Here is a 23,481-nt window from a genome sequence, read left to right as displayed (position 1 = left end):
ATGTCTCCAAAAAGTCTAACTTTTGGTTATTTATTTATTTATTCTTTTTTTTTTGGTTACTTATAACTAAATCTCTGTAACTTTTGAAATTGTCTGAAATCAACGATGAATTGTCTCAAGGACAATTAATTTTTTGGCAAGTGTATTTGCTTCACTTATTTTTAACAATAAAGACTTGATTTACAATATAGTTTCTAATTTCATTAATTTTTTGCACTTTTGAATAGCGTTTGATTGAAAATAAAGGAAGATGATTAAAATTCATATTTATCTTCAACCTTTAACAAACAATAATATCTTCTTATTTTTTAATAAGAAATTAATAAAGGAGAAAATTTAATATCGTCACTTTTTTTGCAAAAAAATTTAATATTTGATTTTTTTCCAATTTTTTTTTTTTTTTCAAATAAAAAAAAATCACAAAACATGCTTCCCCCAAACCAAAAACAAGAGATTTATGTATATTTAATTCTATGTACGCCCCTGCAAATGTGGTATTTAAAAAATAATAAGTCTCTGTGGAAAGATTTGAAGACTATCTATGGAACTTAAATGCTTAGAAATTACATGGATTTATTTGAAATTGCCCAAATTTGTTTTTTGAACAGATTCAAATGTTATACCAAACAATCTAAAATTGGAGAAAGGAACTCTAAAACATTGATACAGATTCCCAATACTAAAGTATAAAAAATTTATTTTTTGGCCACTCAGAAAATCCTATCCAATGAGAGCTTTGGAACAAAAGAAAAAATGTAGAACAAAGGTATATTTGTCACAAAAATGAACGTTTTTTCTTTTGTAATCTCAAAGCTGTTATTTTTCTCTACGTTTTGCCCAACTAAAACGATGCAATTAATATTTGATCACATTTTCATATATTTGTATTTTTTTGTTGCCAACTGTTCATTATTATTCAGAAAATAGTTCTTAAATAATTATATACCTTGAATTGATAATCTTATTAATGAATATTAATAAGATTAATATAAATGATAATTGTAAGCCATGATTGATATAAATAAATATAAAAATCCAAAACTGATGAAGGGCGTCCACAGGGGTTGGCAGGACGGCCTGTAGTCCCCCTTCAAAAAAAAATTACCACTAACTTTAATATTTTGGGTCATTTCATTTCTGAAATTAAAAAAACAAAACATTTTCTATGAATAGCTCAGTATTTTTGAATTTTTTTTCCAAAAATATAATTTTCTATGAACAACTATGGACTTTGGAAAAAAAATTTGGAAAAATTTAATTTTTTGTGAGTGGTTGTGGATTTTTCGAAAAAATTTATTGTTTGAAATTTTTTTTTCAATAAAATTAATATTTGAAATTTAAAAAAAAATTAATATTCGAAATTTAAAAAAAAAAATCATATTGAAATTTTTTCCGAAAAATTCAATTTTTTTCAATAGCTATGGATTTTTGAAATTTTACTGAAAATTTGTTAATTTTTGTATTTTTTTCATAAAAAATCTAATTACTAATCAAGATAAACATATTTTGATACAGATTTTATTAAATTAAAATCTTATTTCATAACTGGGATTAAGTACTAAGCAATACTTTTATAAGCTCTTTAAGATTTGGTTACCCGAATCTGGTTCGGGTTTCAGAACTTTTAAGATATTATTATTTTACTTATTCTGTACCCGGGTACAATACCGTTCTTTTCTCAAAATGGCAATAGTTTACGATTGGTTTTAATCTTAATGATATATTAAACTTTGATTGATAGACCTCCAAGAATACCGACTTGGACAATGCTAACATCTAATGAAAAACCCTATATAATTATTTATTTTATTTACAGACTAACCCAGCATTGCCCAGAGTTTTTAAGCGTACAAAACATACACATTTTCCTTTAGTAGTATAGAAGATAACGTCCATCAAATTCTTGGTGTTGCTCTCAGTTTTTCACAAGCAAAAACTAGTAACTCAATACTTAGATATTCTCTCTTCTAGACTATAAAAATAATAATAACAGATTGAGAGAAAAAATTATATGATTTGATACGCCAGGGAATACTTTTCCCCGGTGCTAAACATCATCGTTCAAAAAGATTATACTTAAAGTTGTATTTCATGTATATAATAATAAGTTTTTAAAAACTAATTCGTTCTTCTAATATAGAGGATGGTTAAGATACATCGGCAAAATATTTAAAGGCTTATAACGAATGAACTAGAACCATGTTTTTTTATTATTGTTTGAAAGCTACATTTAATGAAATTCAAATATTTATAATGAGATCCTCCTCTCTTGATAACCTTGGCCACACGGCGCCGGAGGCTTTGACAGGCACTGGTAACTTCATGAAGATACAGTTTTACCATTGTACGTGTAAGGCACTTCTTCAGGACATCCACAAACGAATGATACTTGGTACTGGGCTGATGCTCAATCCACTCCCAGGGAAGGAAATCGCGTGGGTTCAGGTCCCGACTGTGTGCAGGCCAAAAATCTGGACTCCAAAAGTTAGGACATTTTGTGCCCATGGTATTTTGAACTTTTTTGGCCTTGTGATCCTGTACACTGTCTAGTTGGAAGGTTTAATTTCTTCCTTGCGCTACGCAATCCATCCAGGGAATATAAATTAAAAAGTGAAGAACCCGAACAATGGGCAAGTTGAATCTGCACGGGTTGTGTTTTTAATTTCTAGAGTACGTTTTCATATATATTCTATCTATGTACATTGTACATACATCATTCTAGATGTCCAAGGATCACGAAATACATAGATTTTTTTTTATTCCCCCCAAATAATTGTATGCATGATAAATTGAAGAACTTCATGTGAAAGCTTTTAAACAGGGAGCTGTAAATGAAATGCATACCTTTATTTCAATTCCTGGACACAAGGCACAAGGCTACCTACCTCAATTTAAAAAAAGAAAAAGTTTTTACAAGTGTGGTCAAAGATGGAAATCGCATTCCTTCAGGCTCAACCTCCAAAAGAGTACATTGATAATTACATATTATGTATTTATAGAAAAGTGCGTGACGTGATAAGGACATTTTTATTTTTTAGAAATAATTATAATTTTTGTTTGTTAAATAAAATTTCAAGTGTCACATTCCTATATTTTTTCAAATGAGGTATCCTTGTTTTTTAAATATGCTAAAAATATAATATGCAATGTAATAAAAACAAGCTAAAAAGCACTGTAAATAAATATATATATATTTATAGTGCTTACAATTTATAAAAACTTAATTATGTTGCATTTTCTCTCCCAAGCAAGACCCATTTGAAATCACAGAACCTCTTTATTTTGAACAAGAGAGTATTTTTGAGAGGTTTGAATACTACACACGGCAATACCTCAGGAATACAAAAATAAACAGTCTATTTTGTCGTCAATCGAAATCAGCAGAGTCAAAGATACAGCATGGAAAAAAAGAAGATTCTAAGTTATCTTGAAATATAACTTCAACCTTCTATTCTTGCAATTTTTAAAATTATTCTTTATTCCTCAAATTTGTGGTTGTTATCTCATAAGAGGTAGAAACAGAAAAAGTGAAACAAACTTATATCAATGAGGAAAAATTTTATCGCTCTTCTAAAATGATGAGCGCACTACCGCTCCTGATTGTTATTTAAAACAACGAGTGCGCTCCTGCTCAAGAATTTTTGAGCGTAGCTCGCTGATATCGAGGCTTGTTGATATCTATAAAGAGTTTAAAAGTAGCTAATTTGATCACTATTAAGTATAATTATAAGTTCAGCCCCTTAAATTTTCTGTTCCCTAATTCGTACCAATATTGCTCTTTTTTACACCAATTTTTGATGGATATTGATCTCGTCTATAGGCAGAGTTTGAAATTTAAGTTCTAAAACACTTTGCCGAAAAAAAAAATTGATGATGATTCATACTGAAATACTAAGTTGTTTTCTTATAAAGTACTCCAAATGACAAACACATCTTGATGATTAATTAAAGAGTTAGAGAATACCTCAGGAGAGAGAAGTGTCCATCAGGAATTTACGCGGCTACATAAAAGCTCCAACACATTTACTATAAGATATTAATTTATTCGCATTGTCTATTGAATCTCAATCATTGATTATATTGACTCCTTCTCTTCCTAAAACAATTTCACGCTTTTTAAATAATTTATATAAATTGATTATTTTGAACGGTCGTCATGATTTTTGTTCTAGGAGCTATTCGAGGCAACTGTTAGGGTATTCTTATAATGAAATGAATCAATAATCACACATTGTTAGAGCATAAATAATTTTAAAATGTATATATTATTTTTTTCGGCAAAGACTCCGGGAACGTGAAATTAAGAGTTTGAAATTGAAATAAGGTAAGAGGGCAAATATATTTCAGTTTAGATAGTAGGTATATAATATACTAGCCCTGTCTGTCAAAACATTGTATCTGCAAAATTTTCTATTTTTAGTTTTTGGCATAGATTAAATATTCTAGGGAGTTCTATCGTTTTGAAAAATATTTCAAAACAAAAATCATTGGATATGATTCTTTTTACTAGTGAAAGAATGCAGCATGTAATTTAAGGCCTAAACGATTGTCTGGCAAAATAATGTTTCTAAGGAATGTAACACAGACTTTCCTTATTGGCCTTCTTAATTAGCTGTAATATCATAATAGTTACTCCTCAACTAGTATATTCTAGAGCTTTGGGTTGCCAAAAATACTTGCTTGCTCGTGTCAGATGTAACTAATCCTATCAAAAGACAGGAATTTGTGTCAGAAAATTTGATGAATTATCATAATGGCATTAAGCATTTACTTTATGCGTGAATTACATATACATAACTTTGAATGCAAAAAGTAACATTCAGTCTTTTAAACGATATCAGTGCTTAAAATGAAATGTATGACTGTCAGCTTTGAAGAAAAACTTATAAATTATAAGTTAGTTCATTAGACAGGACCTAAAATTCTAGTTTAAAAACCATGTTACTCGTACAGTCTACTGTCCATAGAGAAGCAGGTAATTTCCAATTTAAAAAACAACTCTGAGCATATTTCTCGAAAGGCAACGGGAGGATAAACGTTTAACGGTTGATAACTTTTTTTAGTTATTAAGTTCAGTTACGAATGGATTCAGAAATCGATGTATTGCTTCTCGATGCAATTATAAGAAAGAATTAGTATCGAGTTTTTGAGTTTTACCGTATATTTGAATAATATACTTACTACTTGGCTTATAAATTATAATTATTTATAACAGTGTTAGATTATTATTTTTAATTATCTTGATTAACCATCAGGAAAGAGAGCTACAACCTGCGACAACACACAACATGAGTTTTATTTTTATTACTACGGTTGTTTTAATTTGTTATTTTTGCTCTGTTTAGCAGGCATTAACAAATCTGACACGAAGCATGATGGACCCATGTAGTCCCTCTTTCCTTTCAAACTCTATCCATCATTGAGTTCATATTTGTAGGAGGAATATACTCTATTTTGTATTATGTACTTGAATAAGTTGTATTATGTAAAATACGTTTCATCATGTCCACTTCAACAAGAGTTGCACCATCATCATCTTCCAGAAAAGTTCCAGACGTTGAGAGATCCTTTGAAGAGGGTAAAGTCAATTATTTTATTATGGTGTTGTCTCAGTCCTTATTAAGTCTCGGTCCGGTCCAGTTCAGACATGCATATCACTCCTAAAAACATTTAAAATTCGGTCCTTGATGATATAACTCAACTTTATTTCTTCTTTGTATAACCAGTTCTAGTACTGATAGTCCTAAAACTGTACTGAATTAGACCGAATAAATAAGGACTGGCATAACACTAAATTAGACTCTCCCGTTAACGGGTTAATATTTTTTTTTTATTCCTGCACAAATCCTTTTCTTTGGAGACAATCAAAAACTTATTTTGGATTCTGATCTAGGACTCTCCAGCCATTTTTTGGTGTCGTACAGTCCATTTTAAATTTCTTTAAAAATAAAATTGTACATTTTTAATCCTCTTGTACCACTGTCCCCAAAAGTATATTTTTTTAAGCATTTGGTTTATAAGTAAAAGATATTGTACGCATAGTTTTTAATAGTAATTTAGGATGTGTTCAATGATTTGCGGTTTCCCTGTTTTATCCAATAATAGCAAAAGGTTACTCGGCGTTGCTCGTCCGAAGGAGAGAGGAAGAAATCAGATTGACGACAATGGCCAATATTATGTCTTCTTAATATTCAAACACCTTCAGTGCGGGTGAGCATTATAATTAATGATGAAAATCCAGTGTAGAATGGTTATGTTAAAAAAAAAGAAACAGAAAATCAACATGGTAACCCTGACACTTTGAAGAATGTTTTGGAACATTTAAAGAATAATTATCTTGACGTTTCATCAGCTACTATCAGTTGTGACTAGGGAGGAAAGAGAAAATGATATAAAAAATTGCAATTTCCTAGAACTACTCCGATGTCGATCCCCAATTCCACTCTGATCCCAACAAGGACTTACAATTATAACTCCACAACAAATCCTCAGGGTAACAACCCGTCTTTTATTAGGACTCACGAATGTTCAATCAGGTTTTGAATATAATTGAATCTGTTTAGGAAAGGATGTTTACTACTCAGGAATTAAATAATAATGACAACTACTGAGTAAAGGAAAACTCATTCTTCAGATTACTAATTCCAAGAAAAAAACCGGGCCAGCTTAAAAATACTCCCGATTTTCATTACTGATTATAATATATGTATTAAAAAAATGTGCTATATACTTCAAATAACATACCATCATCTATACATCAAATATCAATAGCAATACATCATTGTAAACAGGAAAACACAAACCTAACAATATTTTTTCGTACATGTAAAAACGAAAAAGTCATGGAGAATAATGTTGTCTAAAAAATAAACCTCCATAAATGGCTCTTATTTGCAAATATTGGGAAAATTATCTAATAAAATATACCAGAAATTGAAAATGCTATATATGTTAGAGTCTAAAATTTTATATACAAAATGAATCATTTTGTGACATTTCTATTTTAAAATTGAAAATTGATGTTTGATGAAAAAAAGAGAAGAAAATAGAAAAAAGTTAAAAAAATTATTCGGAATATGAGAGATATTTCAGACATAAATCAATTTTTATGTGCCAAATTTATGTGCAAAGGAATTTCCAGACAAATTTCTGCAAACTTTATTTTATATACGAATCCAATATTCCATTGGAAATCCATTTTTTTATTTTTTTGCACCTGAAATAAGCGAAAGTGAGATTTTCACCAATTTCTTATTTTGCCTATAACTTTTTTGATTTTTAATAAATTTAGGAAACTTTGTTATTCGTAATGGTTTTATTTTTAGACATCAGTCACTTTTTAATTCATAACTCAACCCCGTACCTAGTCTCTTCGAGCTCCAAAAAACAATTTTTGTGTTTTTGGTATAGAATAAGTCCTCCTTATTCTATACCTTAGACATATTCAAAAATATACTTTTTTTAATTTTGATATGTTTCCGCATTTTTCACTGTGTTTTAAGATATGAGAAGCTCAAAATTATTTTTTTAGGGATCTAAGTATGTCTTATACAATATTTCATCTCCCTTAAAGTTTTCCAATATCTCTTTTTTGATGATTTTGCGTAGTTTTTGGACAAAAAGTATAAATAAGACACACCATTGAATGCCAAAAAGACATTAAACTAAAATATAACCATTTTTGAATAATATTTTTCATATATTTTATTTTCGAAGTATCAAGATTAACCAGTGAAATTAAGGTAAAGAGAAACATGTAGGTGCGCGCTGACCGCAGTACCAAATTGTATACTCCCACCTATCAATGTCCTTTTCTCTTATACTTAGCCATTTTTTACGGAAAGTATATAAATATTTTCGAAAGAGAATACGCTTACCTAAATTTCTTATTTATGAACAATTTTTCTAATATCAATTTGAAAATCAGAATAATATACATTGTATATTTTTTAATATATATTCTTAGACTTTTATTACTATATTATAGGTCTAATGAATCCCCACTCCCAGACAAACACAAAAAAAAAAAAAAAAAAAAAAAAAATGGGCAACCCCATCTCAGCCTGACCAGGTTAAAAAAAGGCACCATTGCAAAATTTCAGCCTCCTGTGTTGAACAGTGTGGGCACCCATAAATGACAAAAACTCTATTATATATATATATGTCGCAGTAGAGATTGAAATCCTGTAGAATTTGTCCTAGGACAGATTACGATCATGATCTCTTATAGGAGAATCAACGATTCTACTGGATTTCAATCTCTACTATGACATATATAAATAATATGGCATAGCAAAATTGAGGACCAGTTAAAAAAGTAGTTTTCGTACAAGAAGAGAGAACATTATCCCTGACAAAAGAGTGAAATTACAAATCATTGTACACATCTTAAACCCCTTAAATAATTAATTATTAGTAGTAATCCCAAAACAAGGCAGTCGATATTTATTTATCAATTCATTAATATCTTTTATACTAGGGAATAATATATGTAGTTTACCATCATATTCCTCTGGATCGGTGAGTATTAGGAGCCAGACCACGTCACCATCAATTGGAGGGGATTCCTGTGTCTTTAGAAAATGTACTCTCTTTTCTGAAGGTATCGTACTTAAAATAAGTAATATGAGAAGGAAACTAGGAACAGTTGAGAACAACTTGAGAAACCACTCTGAAATTGAAGGTGCAGAGTCCCCATAATGTTTATCAAGCTTATTTTTAGTCTCTTGAGGCGATTTGCCTTTTCATAAAGTCATATTTAATGAAGGCACGAAATTCTTTTTCCTCCATTTTTTGAAAATCTCTCCACTTCCTCCATTCAAACGAATGCAACACGGAAAGAAATTTTACCAATCTGGGTGAAAGTTGGTGTGTAATCTTTCAAGAGATGTTACTAAATAAACCTAACCTCATTACTCGTCAGTAATCTCTCGGACTTTGCGCGGACTTTTCAAACGACGTTCGTATAACACAGGAACAAATCCTCATAGTTACTCTTCTGATTTTACGCACTAGTGATTATTTAATATCGTTTTTCATTTTCTAATCTTAAAACAGTTATTTATCCATACTTTCTTCTTAGCTTTAGTCATACCAAACTCTTACTCAACAAACTTTATTTACATCATTATTCCGCTAAAAATTGAGCTAATTAAGAGGGGCGTACGATAAGTAAATACTTTTTTTCCCCCTTTTTGATTTGGCTATGAAATGTAAAAACGGTCATTAATGGGTGAGAAGGGGAAAAATAATTGATAAAATGTATTAATTTACGAATGAATTGAAATGCTAGTCAACGAAAACACTTTCTCGATACAAAAATCACGGACTCACCTCTATAAAGTATTTATTTTAGCCACAACATTTAGAAGAAATCACATTTAATGACATTACCACCTAGAGATGGGAAAAAGTCCTTATAATGCAAGTCTAAGTCGATTCTCGAGTCTTTGATCATAACCTCAAGTCCTTAATTTATTTTATCGAGTCCAGTTAAAGTCCTCAAATTTTTTCTGACTTCATTTTAAGTTCATAATTATAATACTGTTAAGACTTTTCTCGAGTTCAGAATGAACTAGCCTTCGTGTCCAAGTCGGAACCCGTAAGTCTGGAGTTAAAGTCCACCCTTTTCCTACCTACTAACTAGGTTTAGGACTTTGACTAATATTTTTCTTTGTGGTAGAGGGTCTAGCCAAGTGTTTATTTTATCAAAATGACATTTTGTCATTTTTTTAATGTACCTCTAATTGGTCAGATGGACTCATTAAAGTAAAAATTATATGTAGGATTGTATTTACTTCATCTGAACTAGGAATTTTCTTTGAAGTTCATATACATCATGAAATTTCCTTCACTGAGAACGACCAGGGCGTGAATCTACGAACATTGAGTTTAAGAGAATAATTTCTCAAGAGCACGTTGTTCTCCTATTTATTTAACATTTCCTTAACTCACTAACACAAAAATGTACATTATATTTGATTGTCAGCTGTCGATGTTTCTGCTTCTTTTTATCTAAACAGTATTCTGAACGTTCATTGGTTGAGTTAGAATTAGTTTAAATATTAAACTTCCCAACAATTATTGAATAATAATTGTAAAGTTTGGTAAGAATTGAGCCGGTATTGACTAACTGTAGTGACTGCGATATATGTATCTTATATTAATATCAGTAAGGGGATTTTCTGGTGTTTCTAACTGTTCTTCTTTTCTATTTTATGTATTCTTTATCATTGTATCTGAGAATCAGTAATAATTTAGTACTCAGAATATTCATAAGTGAATTTATTTTTGATGTGTCTAAGGACACTACATAACTACCAAGTGATTCTGGGCTTTTCTCCATGTCTAATTTTGGTATGAAAGGTTGCGTGATGCAATCAAGGTAACGACGTGATATTATACAAATTTATTTAGAATTTTGACTAATTGGATGATTTGTTGGTTATTATGTATTATTTTAACAACATAATTTCATTTTTTTTTTGTCTCATTCTTTAAAATTGCGACGACAACCACTGTTTTTTTACACCAAATAATAAAAAATTGACATTAAAATTTTTTGTGATCCCCTCCACCCCGATCAGCCACTATAGCCACTGCCCTGTTTAAATTGTGATTCGAGAAAAATAATACATTTCAACTGTTCCCAGTCTCCCTTATTACAAATTACCGGGCCAACCGTTATTATTTAATCAACTCTATTATGCAAATTTTAAGAGGTTAAGAGTAATTTTTATACAATATTATGAGGACCAATGTTGTAAAACACATAATTAGCTGTCGATTGCTAAGAAAAACATTGTTCGAGTCGCAACTATGACCCTACAGTACGAGAAGAGGATTGAGATCGCAGCACTCCTCTGCGCGGGATTGTCCCAGAAAGTCATCTGGGAACAGACTGGGACCTCAAGGAAGACGATTTACACTGTCTCCATGTGGTTGAAGCTCGAGGAGGACCTCAGAAACTCTCCAGGAGCCGGCAGGAAACTCTCCCTGTCCGTCAACCGCCTGAAGTCGGTCTTCAAGAAAAAACCAAATTCCTCAATTGCTGACATGGCCAGGAAGGTTAACAAGTCTTCATCAGCCGTATCTACAGCTTTTAAAAAGGCAGGAGGGAACCTGTGGACTCAATGATACATTTTCTGATGAGAACATCTTTCCTGTTGATTCTGTCTTCAACAGGCAGCAGAATGATCGAGTAGTGACGTTTGGGGATGTAAACGGGCGTCCCCAGGATTATGTATATATATATTTTTTTTTTTGGTCTTTGTAATATTTTTTTTCTTTACCCAAATTTTTTGAAAAATCAATAGTTGTTTTCAAAAAATTAAATTTTTTAGAATAAAAATTTAGAGTTGTTCACAAAAAAATGATATTTTTTAGAGAAAAATTTCAAAAATTCATAGCTATTCACTGACAAATTTTTTGGAAAAAAATATGAAAAATTAAATTAAACTACAAATATTATATTTGCTAGTAAAAATAAAAAATTACTCTATTATTATTATTATTATTTTTTTTTTTTTTTTTTTTTTTTTTTGGGGGGTTGTAACTGAACACCGATACTTATCCACCACCAATCACACTGCTTCAGTGATAATGTTAGGCCTGGTTGCATCAAACAGAAAGGCCATGAATCCAGTGTGGATCCTTCCATGGACTTCAATACTTTGTATGTTAAAATAGTTAAATAATAACAGTTGGCCCGGTACGTACATTTAAAAGTAGGATATACCGATACGAATGTCGAATACTCTTATATTGCAAAGTATTATTAAATTGATTAGTTTCATTATAGCGAAGGGAACATACGTACACATTTAAGCTGTGTTAAGAAATAATATTAATAAGTTAACTAAGTTATACTATATAATTAAGTGAGAGAAGAGTCAGAAGATGTTAGAGAAATAGAGAGAGATAGAGAGCAAGAGGCATGATACCCTTCAAGAGATTTTTCTAAAATCCGACTAAAAAATCAATAATAATGTATACACATACATAACATATACACATTAATCATTATGAGAGTAGTAGACAAATCACATCAAATTCCAGTGTTCTTTTAATCTTACAATTCAATAGACTTATTGGTATGTGAATAAATACATTTATTTTTAATTATTCCTTCTTTTTGGATTCACGAAATATTTTTACTACATACTATTATTTTAAACCTACATATATTATGAGGCCTTTTCATACGGAATTGTACACTATTGATTAATGTGATTATAACACAAATAATGTATTATTAATTATTCATTCCCATTATGACTATGTATTATCTCAATATAATGAAGCGTTCCGAGTTTAGGTGTAATTTCTTGTTTCATCATTAAAGTTAAGAATCGACTCACCGTCAATCATTTTGAAGAGCTCAAGGAATGTTGTGTCCATTATTTACGAAGCAAATTAACTATGGGATCCGTACCCTCTGTTGTTAAAGTGGAAAGTATCAACTCTGCTAAAAAGTCAGGTCTCCTTATCCTCACAAATCAGTCCATGTCGTCCATACCACACAAAAGTAAAGCAGAATTATAAATTGTTTTATTAAATATTGGCTCAATTTGTAAATTTCTGTTCAGTATTTACAGTTTGTGAAAGAATACGTCTCTTGGATCTCTCAGGAAATTGTCTTTTGTCCATCCCTCCGGACATACGAAACTTCCGTACTCTTAAGAGTCTGTTCCTCAATGCAAATCAACTTACTGAGCTACCAGAGGAGATTGGACTCTTACTGCACCTCGAATCATTCTCTGTTTCCTACAATTTCCTCATTTCACTTCCAGGATCCCTTCGGAAATTAATTCGATTAAGAGAATTTAAAGCATCAATGAATAAATTGGATCAGTTCCCTGAACAGCTCCTTGATTTGGTTCATCTCAACTTTGTAGACCTCTCTCATAATCGTATCCAAGTTCTTAATGACTCTGTCGGGTTGGATAGACTAGCAGTGAGTAGCTAGACCCATTATCCTCTTATGTATAATAACTGTATGATGATCTTATATAATCTTTAATCTATAATCTTTTCAGGCAGTGGATGTAAATCTAAATGAGAATTATTTGTATAGAATATCTGAGGATCTTGCGGCATCACCTAGACTTCGAACACTCCGACTTCAAAATAATCGCTTAACAATGTCATCCATTCCTGATAAGCTACTCTCCGACTCTCAAGTAATTATATCGATCCTTTAAGGCAGTGGTTCTCAACAGGTGCTCTTTGGATCCCTCGTGCTCCATTTTCAAGGGCTCCTCGAGAGATTACACAAATAACCAATTGTTTGAGTATATTTTATACTCTGCAGTGATGAAAAGGTTGGGAATCACTGTAGTAAGGCATACACTTTGCCATTTTTTAAATTTCTTTCTACGTTATTTTTATACTAATTTATTACTTAGATCTCCCTCCTCCTTCTTGAAGGAAACAAATTTGAAATGAGGGACATTCAACTCAAAAATGGCTATGAAAACTATGTTCAACGACATTGTAACTTTTTCAGAAAATATTCATACGAATCAAGTCATCAATTACAATAAGTATTTTATTTCTGACAAATATTATATAGGTACAGATATATATTTATATATAGATATTCGTTTATACATTATCCTCATAATTATCCTTCTTTTTAGTTTGTACAAGTGGCTATCGATTGATTGAGATAATAATTTTTTCTATGTAATTCTATTATAATAAAATGCTAGTGAAGAAAACGTTACTGTCTAAGTTATAACATTAATAAAAAAAGGTCTTTATTAAACTCAGGCTACTACGGCTTTATAATTTTTTAATCATATCTAAAGTTGGAAGAAAAATACTTATCTTCTCTGACAAAAATGATTGACGTACAAGATTAATGACTATTAAGAGTAATCATTAAATTTTCTAAAGTTTCCATGTAGAAAATGACGATGGACTAAACTGGTAAATGCATTAGAATTTTGAAAGCTTAAAAATGCTCCTTCTTAGGTAATATAACCTCATTATCTCCAACTAATTAAGCCCTGACCTACCATTGATATACAACGTATTTCTTCATTTCCCCTTTTTTTCTTCAAAACAATAAAGACAACTTATTTAAGTTATCTAAAGTATTACTTAGATAAATATTCTACTTTTCAGTTACTTCATAAAAAAATGATTTTGAGAATAGTATATTATACTGCATTGATAACAATTTTTGTATTGTAAATAATATCACGGAATGAGGATATACATCCAACAAAGAGGGAGGAGATTGAATCATTAGATACCACCCACAGCTAATAATAATAATAACATCCATAAGTATCACAAATGCTCCCGGGATTTACTCACGGAAAAGAAGAGTCTTTTTCCAGTATGTATATAATAATTAATGGTATTTAATTCATCAATAACATCCGGCTTTAACTTCTTCTAGAAAGACTAGATATAAGTGCCAATGATAATGAATCTGGTTGCTAGTTATGGTCTAGGGTGGAGGGAGGCAGAGGGGAATGTGTGCATCTAAAGTCATCAGGATTAAAGTTTTCAAAATCTTCTCTCTGTTTAGCAGCCTCTGTTTTCCTCGTAGGTGATGTGGACTTGCTCCTAAGGAAGCTTTTCATTTGTTGGTGCAGCATGACTTGCGGCGTCAGCGGAGGCTTATATTGACTCTTTGAGTTGACATCTAGATAAGAATCTACATTGTTATTTTCACTTTGTTTGTTTGCTGAGGAGGAGGAGGAGGAAAGTTCTTTGAAAGGCGTGGGATCCCCGTGAACAGATGAATTAAGAGATCCAAATTTATTATCAGTTTGTATCGAAGTTAACATGTGTGAAAAAATATTTTCTACTCGAATTTCGGGCATGAGTTTTTCATCTTTGGAGTAAGGTGGAGGAAGAGGTGCAAATCCACGTTTTAATTTGGAAGAAGCAGATATCTTTCTCCTTTGATTTTGTTGAATTCTACGCCGTTGGCGACGAGTTAACTGGGACTGAATTAGTTGCGATGAAGCTTTGAGAGTCATAACTATAAAGATTTGAAATATTAAGGATGAGCAAAATAAATACGTCATTTAAGACATATTCGACTATGAATACGTACAGTCAATACTTCTCCTCGCTTTACATGCAGTACTTAAGTATGATGATGGGGTTGAGGATAAGGGCCCATTATCAAATGAGTGTCTTCCCTCAATAGGTATGGACTCATCACAAGGGGATGGTAGTGATTCTTCATTATCATCCTTCTTTTCATGTTGAATTTGCATATTTTCTTTTTCGTGATGAGCTATACTACTCAAGCTGTTTTTTCTTCTTCCAGGGGATTTCTGCTTAATCGAAAAAGTAGAATATCTTTTATAGTGTCCAGAAATCTGATTATTTGTCGAGACTATACAATAACAACCCACAAGGATTTCCAAAATAATGAACGTTACATGAGCTCCAAAAGTCTGTAATATAAGCATAATTATGTAGGAATATGATAATAGTAATAATGGTAATTAATAGTTTGAATTACCCATAAAGTAAAAGATTCCACCTTCTCGGACAAAATGAATAATGTAGATGAAAGCTCCAAAATTTGAGATTCTAATTTTTTCCTCTCCGTCTTTTCTGCAAGAATTGACTTGAGGGCAGAGTTAAGAGACTCAGCAGATTGTCGAACCGACAATTGTAAATCTTCGATTTGTTTTTTTGTACTGCACACTTAATTCCTCTAAATAACCACTACTAAACGTTACGTTCCTCTCCAACGACTGAAATAATGAGCATATTAGTGATTGTACAATATAATAAATTATATATCACGTTCTTACCTTGATTCTGTTGGTCAGTTTCTGCCAAACGGATTCACGCTGACTAGCAGTATTAGCACCATTGTTGTTAGTTTTTTGCTCTGCGTCTTCTTGCCCTACAGAATTAACCATACTACTGGCTGGAGGAGGAACATGAACAACTGATGGAGGATCTAACATGGTTGGACTAGGTTGAGATGATGATGAGATGGGTTCTGAATTAATTGAGGAAGATGATGAAGAATGATTCAACTCTGAATCTTCGAGAACTGAGTTATCTTTTTTTCACTTTACTAGGCAAAATGTCATTCACATTACTTTTATCGGATTTATCATCTTTATTCAATGAATTTGATGGAGGAGACTCTGTATCTTGAGATTTTTTTTCTTTGGATTGCTTAGATACATCGCCCTCAGGGCACGATGAACTATTGCTCTCAATACGGGTCCTCCCCTTTTCATCAGATTCATCAACCCCTTTTGTATCGTTGATACTCAAGTGGGTATTTTCAAAATATGCAATATTGCAGAGGGCAATCATACGACCGGTTCCATAAACAGAAGAGTATAGACCATACAGAGAGGACCCAATTGTACAAGTGGTATTAAGTGATGATGATGCCAAGGAGTGAAACCCGAAGCGCTCACATGCAAAAGCTGTTAAAAAACTTTTTAACTTGGGATGAAATTTGAGAATATTCTGCAAGTAGGATAGTTCTTTCGACATGATTCCCATGACTTCTTGAAATAGAGTCCCATTGCAGTGCGGACAATGAAATGCATTCACGGAAGTTAGTTGATGTTGCTCAACTGGATATTTTTTGGTGTTCAATTCAGGGTTATTAATCTGATTGTTGGAGTCCTTTGATTCTTTTGATTGAAATACATTTACTACCCTTCCAATCGTTTCATCAACTTTTTCTTTGATGAAACTAACGATAGAGCTTTTCCCCCGAGGTTTTGTCTGGTTTGATTCTTCTTCCTCCGGCTCTGGTGGTGGATGGACCACTACTTCATCCTCATCCTCTTCATCACCATGAGCCATAAGCTCGATCTCAGAAATACCAAAGATTTTAAAAAGTGAAATGGGACAATAATGCTCAGATCCATGGTGCGAATAAACTTCAACTTTAACATATTTTCCAAAGATGTTATCTTCAAGAGTATCAAATACTTGAACATCTCGGGAATCCTGGGCTTTAAACGTCCCAAAATGAGTCCAATCCCTGGACGGATACACATTGCTTAAAGAAACACGAAATTCATTCGGAACAGAGGAATACAACTCAAAATTCGCAATTTCAATTCTACGCGCCTTGATGGACTCACAAAGTTCTATAACGAACCATACTTTATCAGAGCATTTGTTAAGCATATATTCATCTCTAGATGATGAGATAATATAATTTGCTCCGGTTGACTCAGGATTCGTTCCAACAATTTTAGCTCCACAGTCAACGCTCACATAGTTTTTTTTAAGTCGAAGAGTCGAGACGGATGCAGGAGACAATTGGGATGAGGAGGAGGCAGAGGCAGAAGAAGGAGATGAGGAGCCTCCATTCTGCGTTCCACCCGAATTTTGTGAGGATGAACCACCATCTAATAAGATGGAACCATTTTGGGATTCGGGTAGTTGAGATGGGATGGAGTTATTTGTAGAGTTTTGATCATAAATTACTTGATTTTGAAGTTGTTTCTTTTTATCTTTTACTTCCTTCCGTTCTTTTTCTTCTTTTTCTAAAGCTTTCTGAGTCCATTCTCTATATATAAAAAAAGTAGAGATATAATGAAAATATAGATAAATGTAATCCAATTAAATATTATGCACTTTTAGAATTGTAGATCATCTTTCATAAGCAGGTATGCGAAAAAACGTAACAAGGTTTGTTTGTAAGACGTCATTTTTTATTTACATCTAGGGAGTGCATATTTTTATGTAACCATCTACAAAAGCTTTTTTGTCTATCGTTTGGAATCCAAGTTTATTACTGTTGTTTAAGCCGTAAAATACAAAAAGGACCATTAAAACATGGGTTTCCCATCTTTTAAAAAGAATTGTCAAATTCTTAGGGTATAATTACAATTCAGAGCCGTATCTTTCAACGTGATAGTGTCATTAAAGCTTATAATTGAAGGCGACGCCATCTTAGAGGCTCATAGTTTTTAATATATAAAATTGACAAACTTACAATAAATATTGATGGAACTTCATCAAAGGGTTTTAATATTTAAAGAAATACTTAACACCTTGTCAAAAATCAACAGTGGTATTTGAATTAAATCAAAGAAATATGAACATTAAAAATCCCTTTGAAATGCCTAGATTTGAAAAAGTAATTTTGTCTTGGATCGTTAGGAACGATAACAGTAGGATAATTAGAGAAAAATATAATTTTTTCCTTGTTAATTATTAATTTAATATCTAAAATATAGAAAATAGATTGTACAACAATTTAATAACATATTTTTAGCACACATTCAGGTCTGATGTATAATAAAACTAGGCATTAGAGGCATGCCTTATTGATAGACAGTAAGATTTAAGTCCTTTTATTTCTTTGTCCCATTTAATTATCCAAATATAAAGCTATGGTTCACTATTTTCCTTACTTTGAATGAAAAGAGGGGTTTTATTTTTGTAAAACTTGGTCGTTTAGGGACCCAAAATGGCCGACATCAATAATGCTTACGTCACATGCTATATTGCTAGATGAAACTCAAAGTTATTATATGTGTGGTAAACTGTTAAATCGATTATATGGCTAAATAGGTAATGAATGCTAATCAATTACATTGAGCATTAAGTATATTTTTACTCCCCCAGCCTTGTTACTAAAAACAAACCGTAGTACTTGGCACTGTCCAGAGTAATTAAGGAGTTGACAAACATATGTACATAGGATAACTCCCCAAGATATCCTGAGTCACTATCTGTTTTTCATAAGCACACTATCACTTAGTTACTCAACACCTAGATGTTTTCTCCTCAAGAATGAAGGAAAAATGAAAACCGCTTGAGAAAATAACAAAAAACTCGCGTTGTAAAGAATGCTTAGCATTTACTCTGCTAAATATATGTAGTCCCCATTTCTTTTTTAATAGGATGTGAATAGCCAGGGACTACTTGACGTCTCTAGAGCGCTCCCTGACGGACCTTTATCTATACACGTTCGTTGCTAAACCCCATCTAAATTCAGATTAATTATTTTTTATTTGTACTTTCTTTTCTTTTTAATATGACTTTCACATTCTCATTGTTAAGAATGAGTCATTTTAAGACAAATTTTGCTTTATTAATACAGAAGATTAGATTAGTCATACGATCGACGAAATATCTTTTAAATTCTGAAATCTTTTTATAAAATCGATACTTATGTATTATTTCAAAATTGTTGACGCAACCTTCCATTGCTTATTTATTAAATACCCCATAAGAAAAAGAAAAAAAAAAAGAATCAAAATCGGCCTTTTTGAAGGCATTTTTTCAAAGTTGTAATATAATGTTTATTTTAGCTATGCCAAAAAACAGTTGGGGGAAAAAACAAAGAAACAAAAAACACATTCATTTCCCAGTAAGATTCTCAATTTAGCGACACAAGTAGACATTAACTAAGTTTATTATATTTATGTCATATTTTATTAAAATTGCAGCTATAATTTTGTAATTACGTTCTACCTTAGCTTCAAATCCTTCAATTCTGCTATGCTTTTATCAATTGACATTCACATTAAATTTCCTCTAGATATGTGATATGTCAACATAAAAACAAAATTTCCAAAATCAAGAAAATGAGAAAACCCTAATTTTTTTTATTACTTCATATATAGGTTTAGGTTGTACCATAAATATTGAGCCTGGCCCATTATTACTCAGGATTTTCATCAAATTCATAAAAACTCACATCTAAATTAGAAAATATAATCCCCTCCGACTGCGATGACGTCGTGGCAGTGCTCCCGGAGCTTCTTGAGTTGGTAGAACAGCTCGTCTTCGCTCAACCTCTTCATCGCCCGCTGCACGGTAGTAGTGGCTTCCTCATACCCCAAACTCGTCATTCCGGAGCAGATGCTTCAACTTCCGGAACAGCATCCGATCAGATCTGGGTAGTAGGGACTCTGTTTGACCGGTTCCACGTCCCTTCGGACCAGAAGGTCCCTTGTTTCAGGGGCAGCGTGAAGACGGGCGTTGTCCCACATCAGGAGACAATCCTTCAGGTTAATATTGTGATGTTTGAGACTGTTGAAGCGTTTCTCGGTCGTCTTCAGGTACTCTATCATGGTCTTCCGGTCGTTCTCTTCTGTCCTTGTCTCCCGGGGACATCCAGGGCGTGTCCTCTTCTCCAGGGCAAAACTCCCTCTATCGAAGTCCTTCCTCCGCTTGATAGTGGAGAGGCCAGGGCAGGTGTCAAGGAAGTTACAGAAAAGGTCTGTGTGTATCTCGTTGACTGTCTTGCCGAGCTTGTACCGGATCAAGAAGTAGAAGCGAAAATCAGGTGTCTCCATTTGCAGCGGCGAGAGTGGTGATAGATAGAAATGCTGCGATTGTCAACAATATATACAATTGTGTGACATCACTCTACCTCTCCCAGTAAAAAAAATATGTGAGAAGTACGATGATGCCGTTGGAAATTTTGAGCTATCTTGTTTAATTTTCGAGATAACGAACCTAGCTCTTTATTTATGGTAAACCCTAATACATACAGGCCAATATTTCAAAGACATAATTGAGTTAGTTATAGGCTTTGTATGCTTTGTATTGTGGAAGGAGTATAGTTACCGAATAATTAAGTTATAGTAGATTGGTTGCGATCCTTGAACTTCAACTCAAAGTAACAGGAGAACAAGGAATAACCCCCTCCAATTTTTTGATGTGTTTTGTAAACAGTATAAACATTTATTTTCATGCAAGGTCAAATTATAGTTTAGAATGTCATTACCCCCCTTTTAAAGTGCAAGTCTAAAAATGATACCGGAATTGGTTTTATGGGCTTATTACTTTTTCAATGATAGTTAATACACCGATATTGATCAAGTGGTTACGGAGATATGGGATCTTAAAATTTGGGGTCCAGGTCAAATTAGTCGAAAAAGTCAAAAGAGCATATCTCCTAGACAATTGATCCAAATTGAATAGAATTTCACAGGACTTAGTTTCTACCCACCGGCATCAATTGTGCAAAGTTTCATCAATATCGGAAAGGGTAGGGATTACAAATTATGTTTTTTTGTGTGATTTGAGATGGAATGACCCACTAAGTCATACAATAGAAAAGTCAAAATAAGTTAGATTATTTTAAAAAGTCCTAGTTCAATTACTTTGAGCCCTTAAAAATAATAAGAAGAAAAGAAATAGAGGAACAAAAAATGGCAAAAAACTGTGACAATGTATGTATGCTGTGTACAAATTGCACCTTTGTACAAGTTGTAACTTGTATAAGCAAACTGTACAAGTTACAACCATAAATTGAGATGAATAATATTAAATGAATGATTTACAGTACATGGATTAAGAATAATACAATAATTGAATATTCCATGAATGATGGATTTATTAATAAAGTAATTTTTGACTATTTTTATAGAAATGCCTAAAATATATGTATTCTCTGGCAAGTTATTAAGTTCAAATGACCACATTTATAGTTGTCATAGTCACCATGTAGTTTTATAGTATCAAGTTATAGTTGGTCATCCGAATGCCCCCATGTTTTAATTAAATATTGCATTTTAAGACGAAGAAATTGCCACTTGTACAAGTTGCAACTTATATAAAACAAGTATAGAGAATAATTATCAATAAGTTAAGTTGCTAACTAATAATATTTATCAATTCTACAGGTGTGCGTATTCTATAAAACCCTAAAATGTTTTATTTCATATCTGTTATTGAACTTTAACATTTCCTTCATATAATGGTCATGAAGGTTGTCTTATTTATGTCTTTTCTAATTAATTAAAAGCAATTTTATAGATATATAATCCCTCCAAAAACCTTTTACCTTCTATTATACATATATAAGTGAATATTCTGAGTTTTAGGAATTATACAAGGTTTCAGGAGTTATAGTGTACATGGATTAAATATATATAAATAAATTACTTAAGAAAACAAGTGTACTACTAATGCATGAATTCTAAGCCCTTACAACACATCATCACTTAATGACATCTTTTCAAAGTCTTTTGTTATTTTAATAAACAAAAAAAATAATTATTATGATGAAAAAAACTAAACATTTGTGCTTTACCTAAAAGATGGAATATCCTCCGTCTTATTTTCTACATTTGGTACTTCAATTTCCGTCGAGTTTAGAATATCATCACCTTCTGTTTGCTCTAGCTGTTCCACAACAGCAACAACTTCTTCAGGAATCCCAGTTGAAGGATTCTCCAAAGTTCTATTCTTAATCGAATCTCCTCCTTCCTCCTCTTTGGTATATTTTTGGTTAGATGATGATAATGCAATACTTTGAGAGTTAGTCGTTGTTAAGAGCTCATTTCCCTTGCTTTCAGACTCATCCTGAAGTAAGGTATTCATTTTGCTGCCTTGGGGCAGCTTAGATTCTTTTTCATCTTCATGCTTGAAATTTTCATTTTTCCCTTTCTTCTCCTCCTCTTCTTGTAAACTTAATGAAGGTTGAATCGTGAAAATGTTCTGTGATAGAGTAGGAGATAAGTAGATCAGAGATCCATGCGGGCCAACACTTTTTTCATAAAATATTTTATTATCCGACGCTGAAGAAAATGCCGAACTTTTCTTCATGTAGAAATGCCTGAAATTGAAATATGGATTTATAATCTAAACGAAACAAGAAATGATACATATCTTATATAAAAAGAGGCGTTGCTTATTTCATTTTACCATAACTATGTCTATGAACTTTTGAGAATGAAATTCTATTCGCCTACACCTCACTACTCATAAACTTGAAAGTGAATAACGTATTAGTTACCTGCTCAATAGTAAATACACAATGATCAGACTAACACAACAAGAAAGGAAAGTCAACAGAAATCCAAGGAAACTGTAGAAGGACATATTATTGGATTTCTGAGAGCCTTTAATATATCCAGAGGCAAAAGTGACATCCATAGGAATACGTTTTGCCACATATCTGGGAAAGTCTGGGATATAGCAAGATCCTATAGGATTCCTCTCAACTTTTTCATATAATGGTGATGATGATGACTGATCTACATGCACGACAGTCTGCTGCACAGCTCCTTGCTGATCCATTTGGGCAAAAGTTCAAATAATAGTGTTATATATTATACTCATTAGTCGACCATTTTCAGTTGTCAATTTTCTCAGCAAGAAAGACTAGCACTCACCACAACGATGTCCACAAGTCACTGCACCACTACTCACGAGCGGGTAGGATTTTGGAAAAAGAAGAAAACCTTATTTTTTGTTTGCAAATTTACTATGAAAGTAAGAAGTATGTATTATTATATAAGTAAACCCGCAGTACTTAGTATTATGTAGTCGTGAAGGAAAGCTGTTTGTTTTTGTAAGCGCGTACGAGCCAGACATGGACAATTAATGAATGTGTTACGTGGCTCTCAGTCCCAGCTATACTGCTAGCTTGCTCTCCTGCGCTCAAGAACACACGCTTCAAATGGTAGAAAAATGCATTTAAAAACAAGTGGAAAACAAAAAGGCATGAGTAAAAATTAAAGCTAGACTCTTGAAGTTAACTAAAAAATATAT

General features: G+C 32.2%; 2 protein-coding genes and 1 long non-coding RNA gene across 5 annotated transcripts in view; 1 reads left to right on the top strand and 2 right to left on the bottom strand.

Annotated features, from left to right (window-relative positions):
- Positions 1 to 11,451, bottom strand: part of LOC121123199 (uncharacterized) — a 25,005-nt gene extending 13,554 nt beyond the window's left edge. Inside the window, exons 1-2 of one of the 2 annotated variants that reach the window (XR_005865936.2) lie at positions 8,909 to 11,451; positions 8,501 to 8,854 (exon numbers count right to left, since the gene is read on the bottom strand). This is a non-coding gene — a long non-coding RNA (uncharacterized lncRNA). Of the gene's footprint in view, positions 1 to 8,500 lie in introns of both variants that reach the window. The other variant, XR_011780981.1, reaches the window with a different exon arrangement.
- Positions 5,351 to 13,768, top strand: LOC121123149 (uncharacterized). 2 transcript variants are annotated; one of them, XM_040718315.2, is made up of 7 exons: positions 5,351 to 5,578; positions 8,480 to 8,602; positions 12,344 to 12,526; positions 12,588 to 12,955; positions 13,038 to 13,181; positions 13,407 to 13,573; positions 13,641 to 13,768. In XM_040718315.2, the coding sequence occupies exons 1-6, from the start codon at positions 5,503 to 5,505 to the stop codon at positions 13,542 to 13,544; spliced, it is 1,032 nt and encodes a 343-aa protein (XP_040574249.2). In that variant the 5' UTR covers positions 5,351 to 5,502; the 3' UTR covers positions 13,545 to 13,573; positions 13,641 to 13,768. The 2 variants fall into 2 exon arrangements, with proteins under 2 accessions (XP_040574249.2, XP_071745774.1); XM_071889673.1 differs by having other exon boundaries at positions 13,407 to 13,768.
- LOC121123190 (uncharacterized) lies at positions 13,524 to 23,481 on the bottom strand. Its single transcript, XM_040718324.2, is given in 8 exon segments — positions 13,524 to 15,001; positions 15,077 to 15,425; positions 15,494 to 15,670; positions 15,672 to 15,731; positions 15,792 to 16,049; positions 16,051 to 17,530; positions 22,019 to 22,543; positions 22,724 to 23,481. Coding segments are annotated over 8 exon segments (3,684 nt in total). The 5' UTR covers positions 23,008 to 23,481; the 3' UTR covers positions 13,524 to 14,450.

Source organism: Lepeophtheirus salmonis, chromosome 1, assembly GCF_016086655.4.
Source record: "Lepeophtheirus salmonis chromosome 1, UVic_Lsal_1.4, whole genome shotgun sequence".
Taxonomy (NCBI): domain Eukaryota; kingdom Metazoa; phylum Arthropoda; class Copepoda; order Siphonostomatoida; family Caligidae; genus Lepeophtheirus; species Lepeophtheirus salmonis.
The sequence above is the reverse complement of the archived record's forward strand: the minus strand, read 5'-3'. Positions and strand labels throughout refer to the sequence as shown.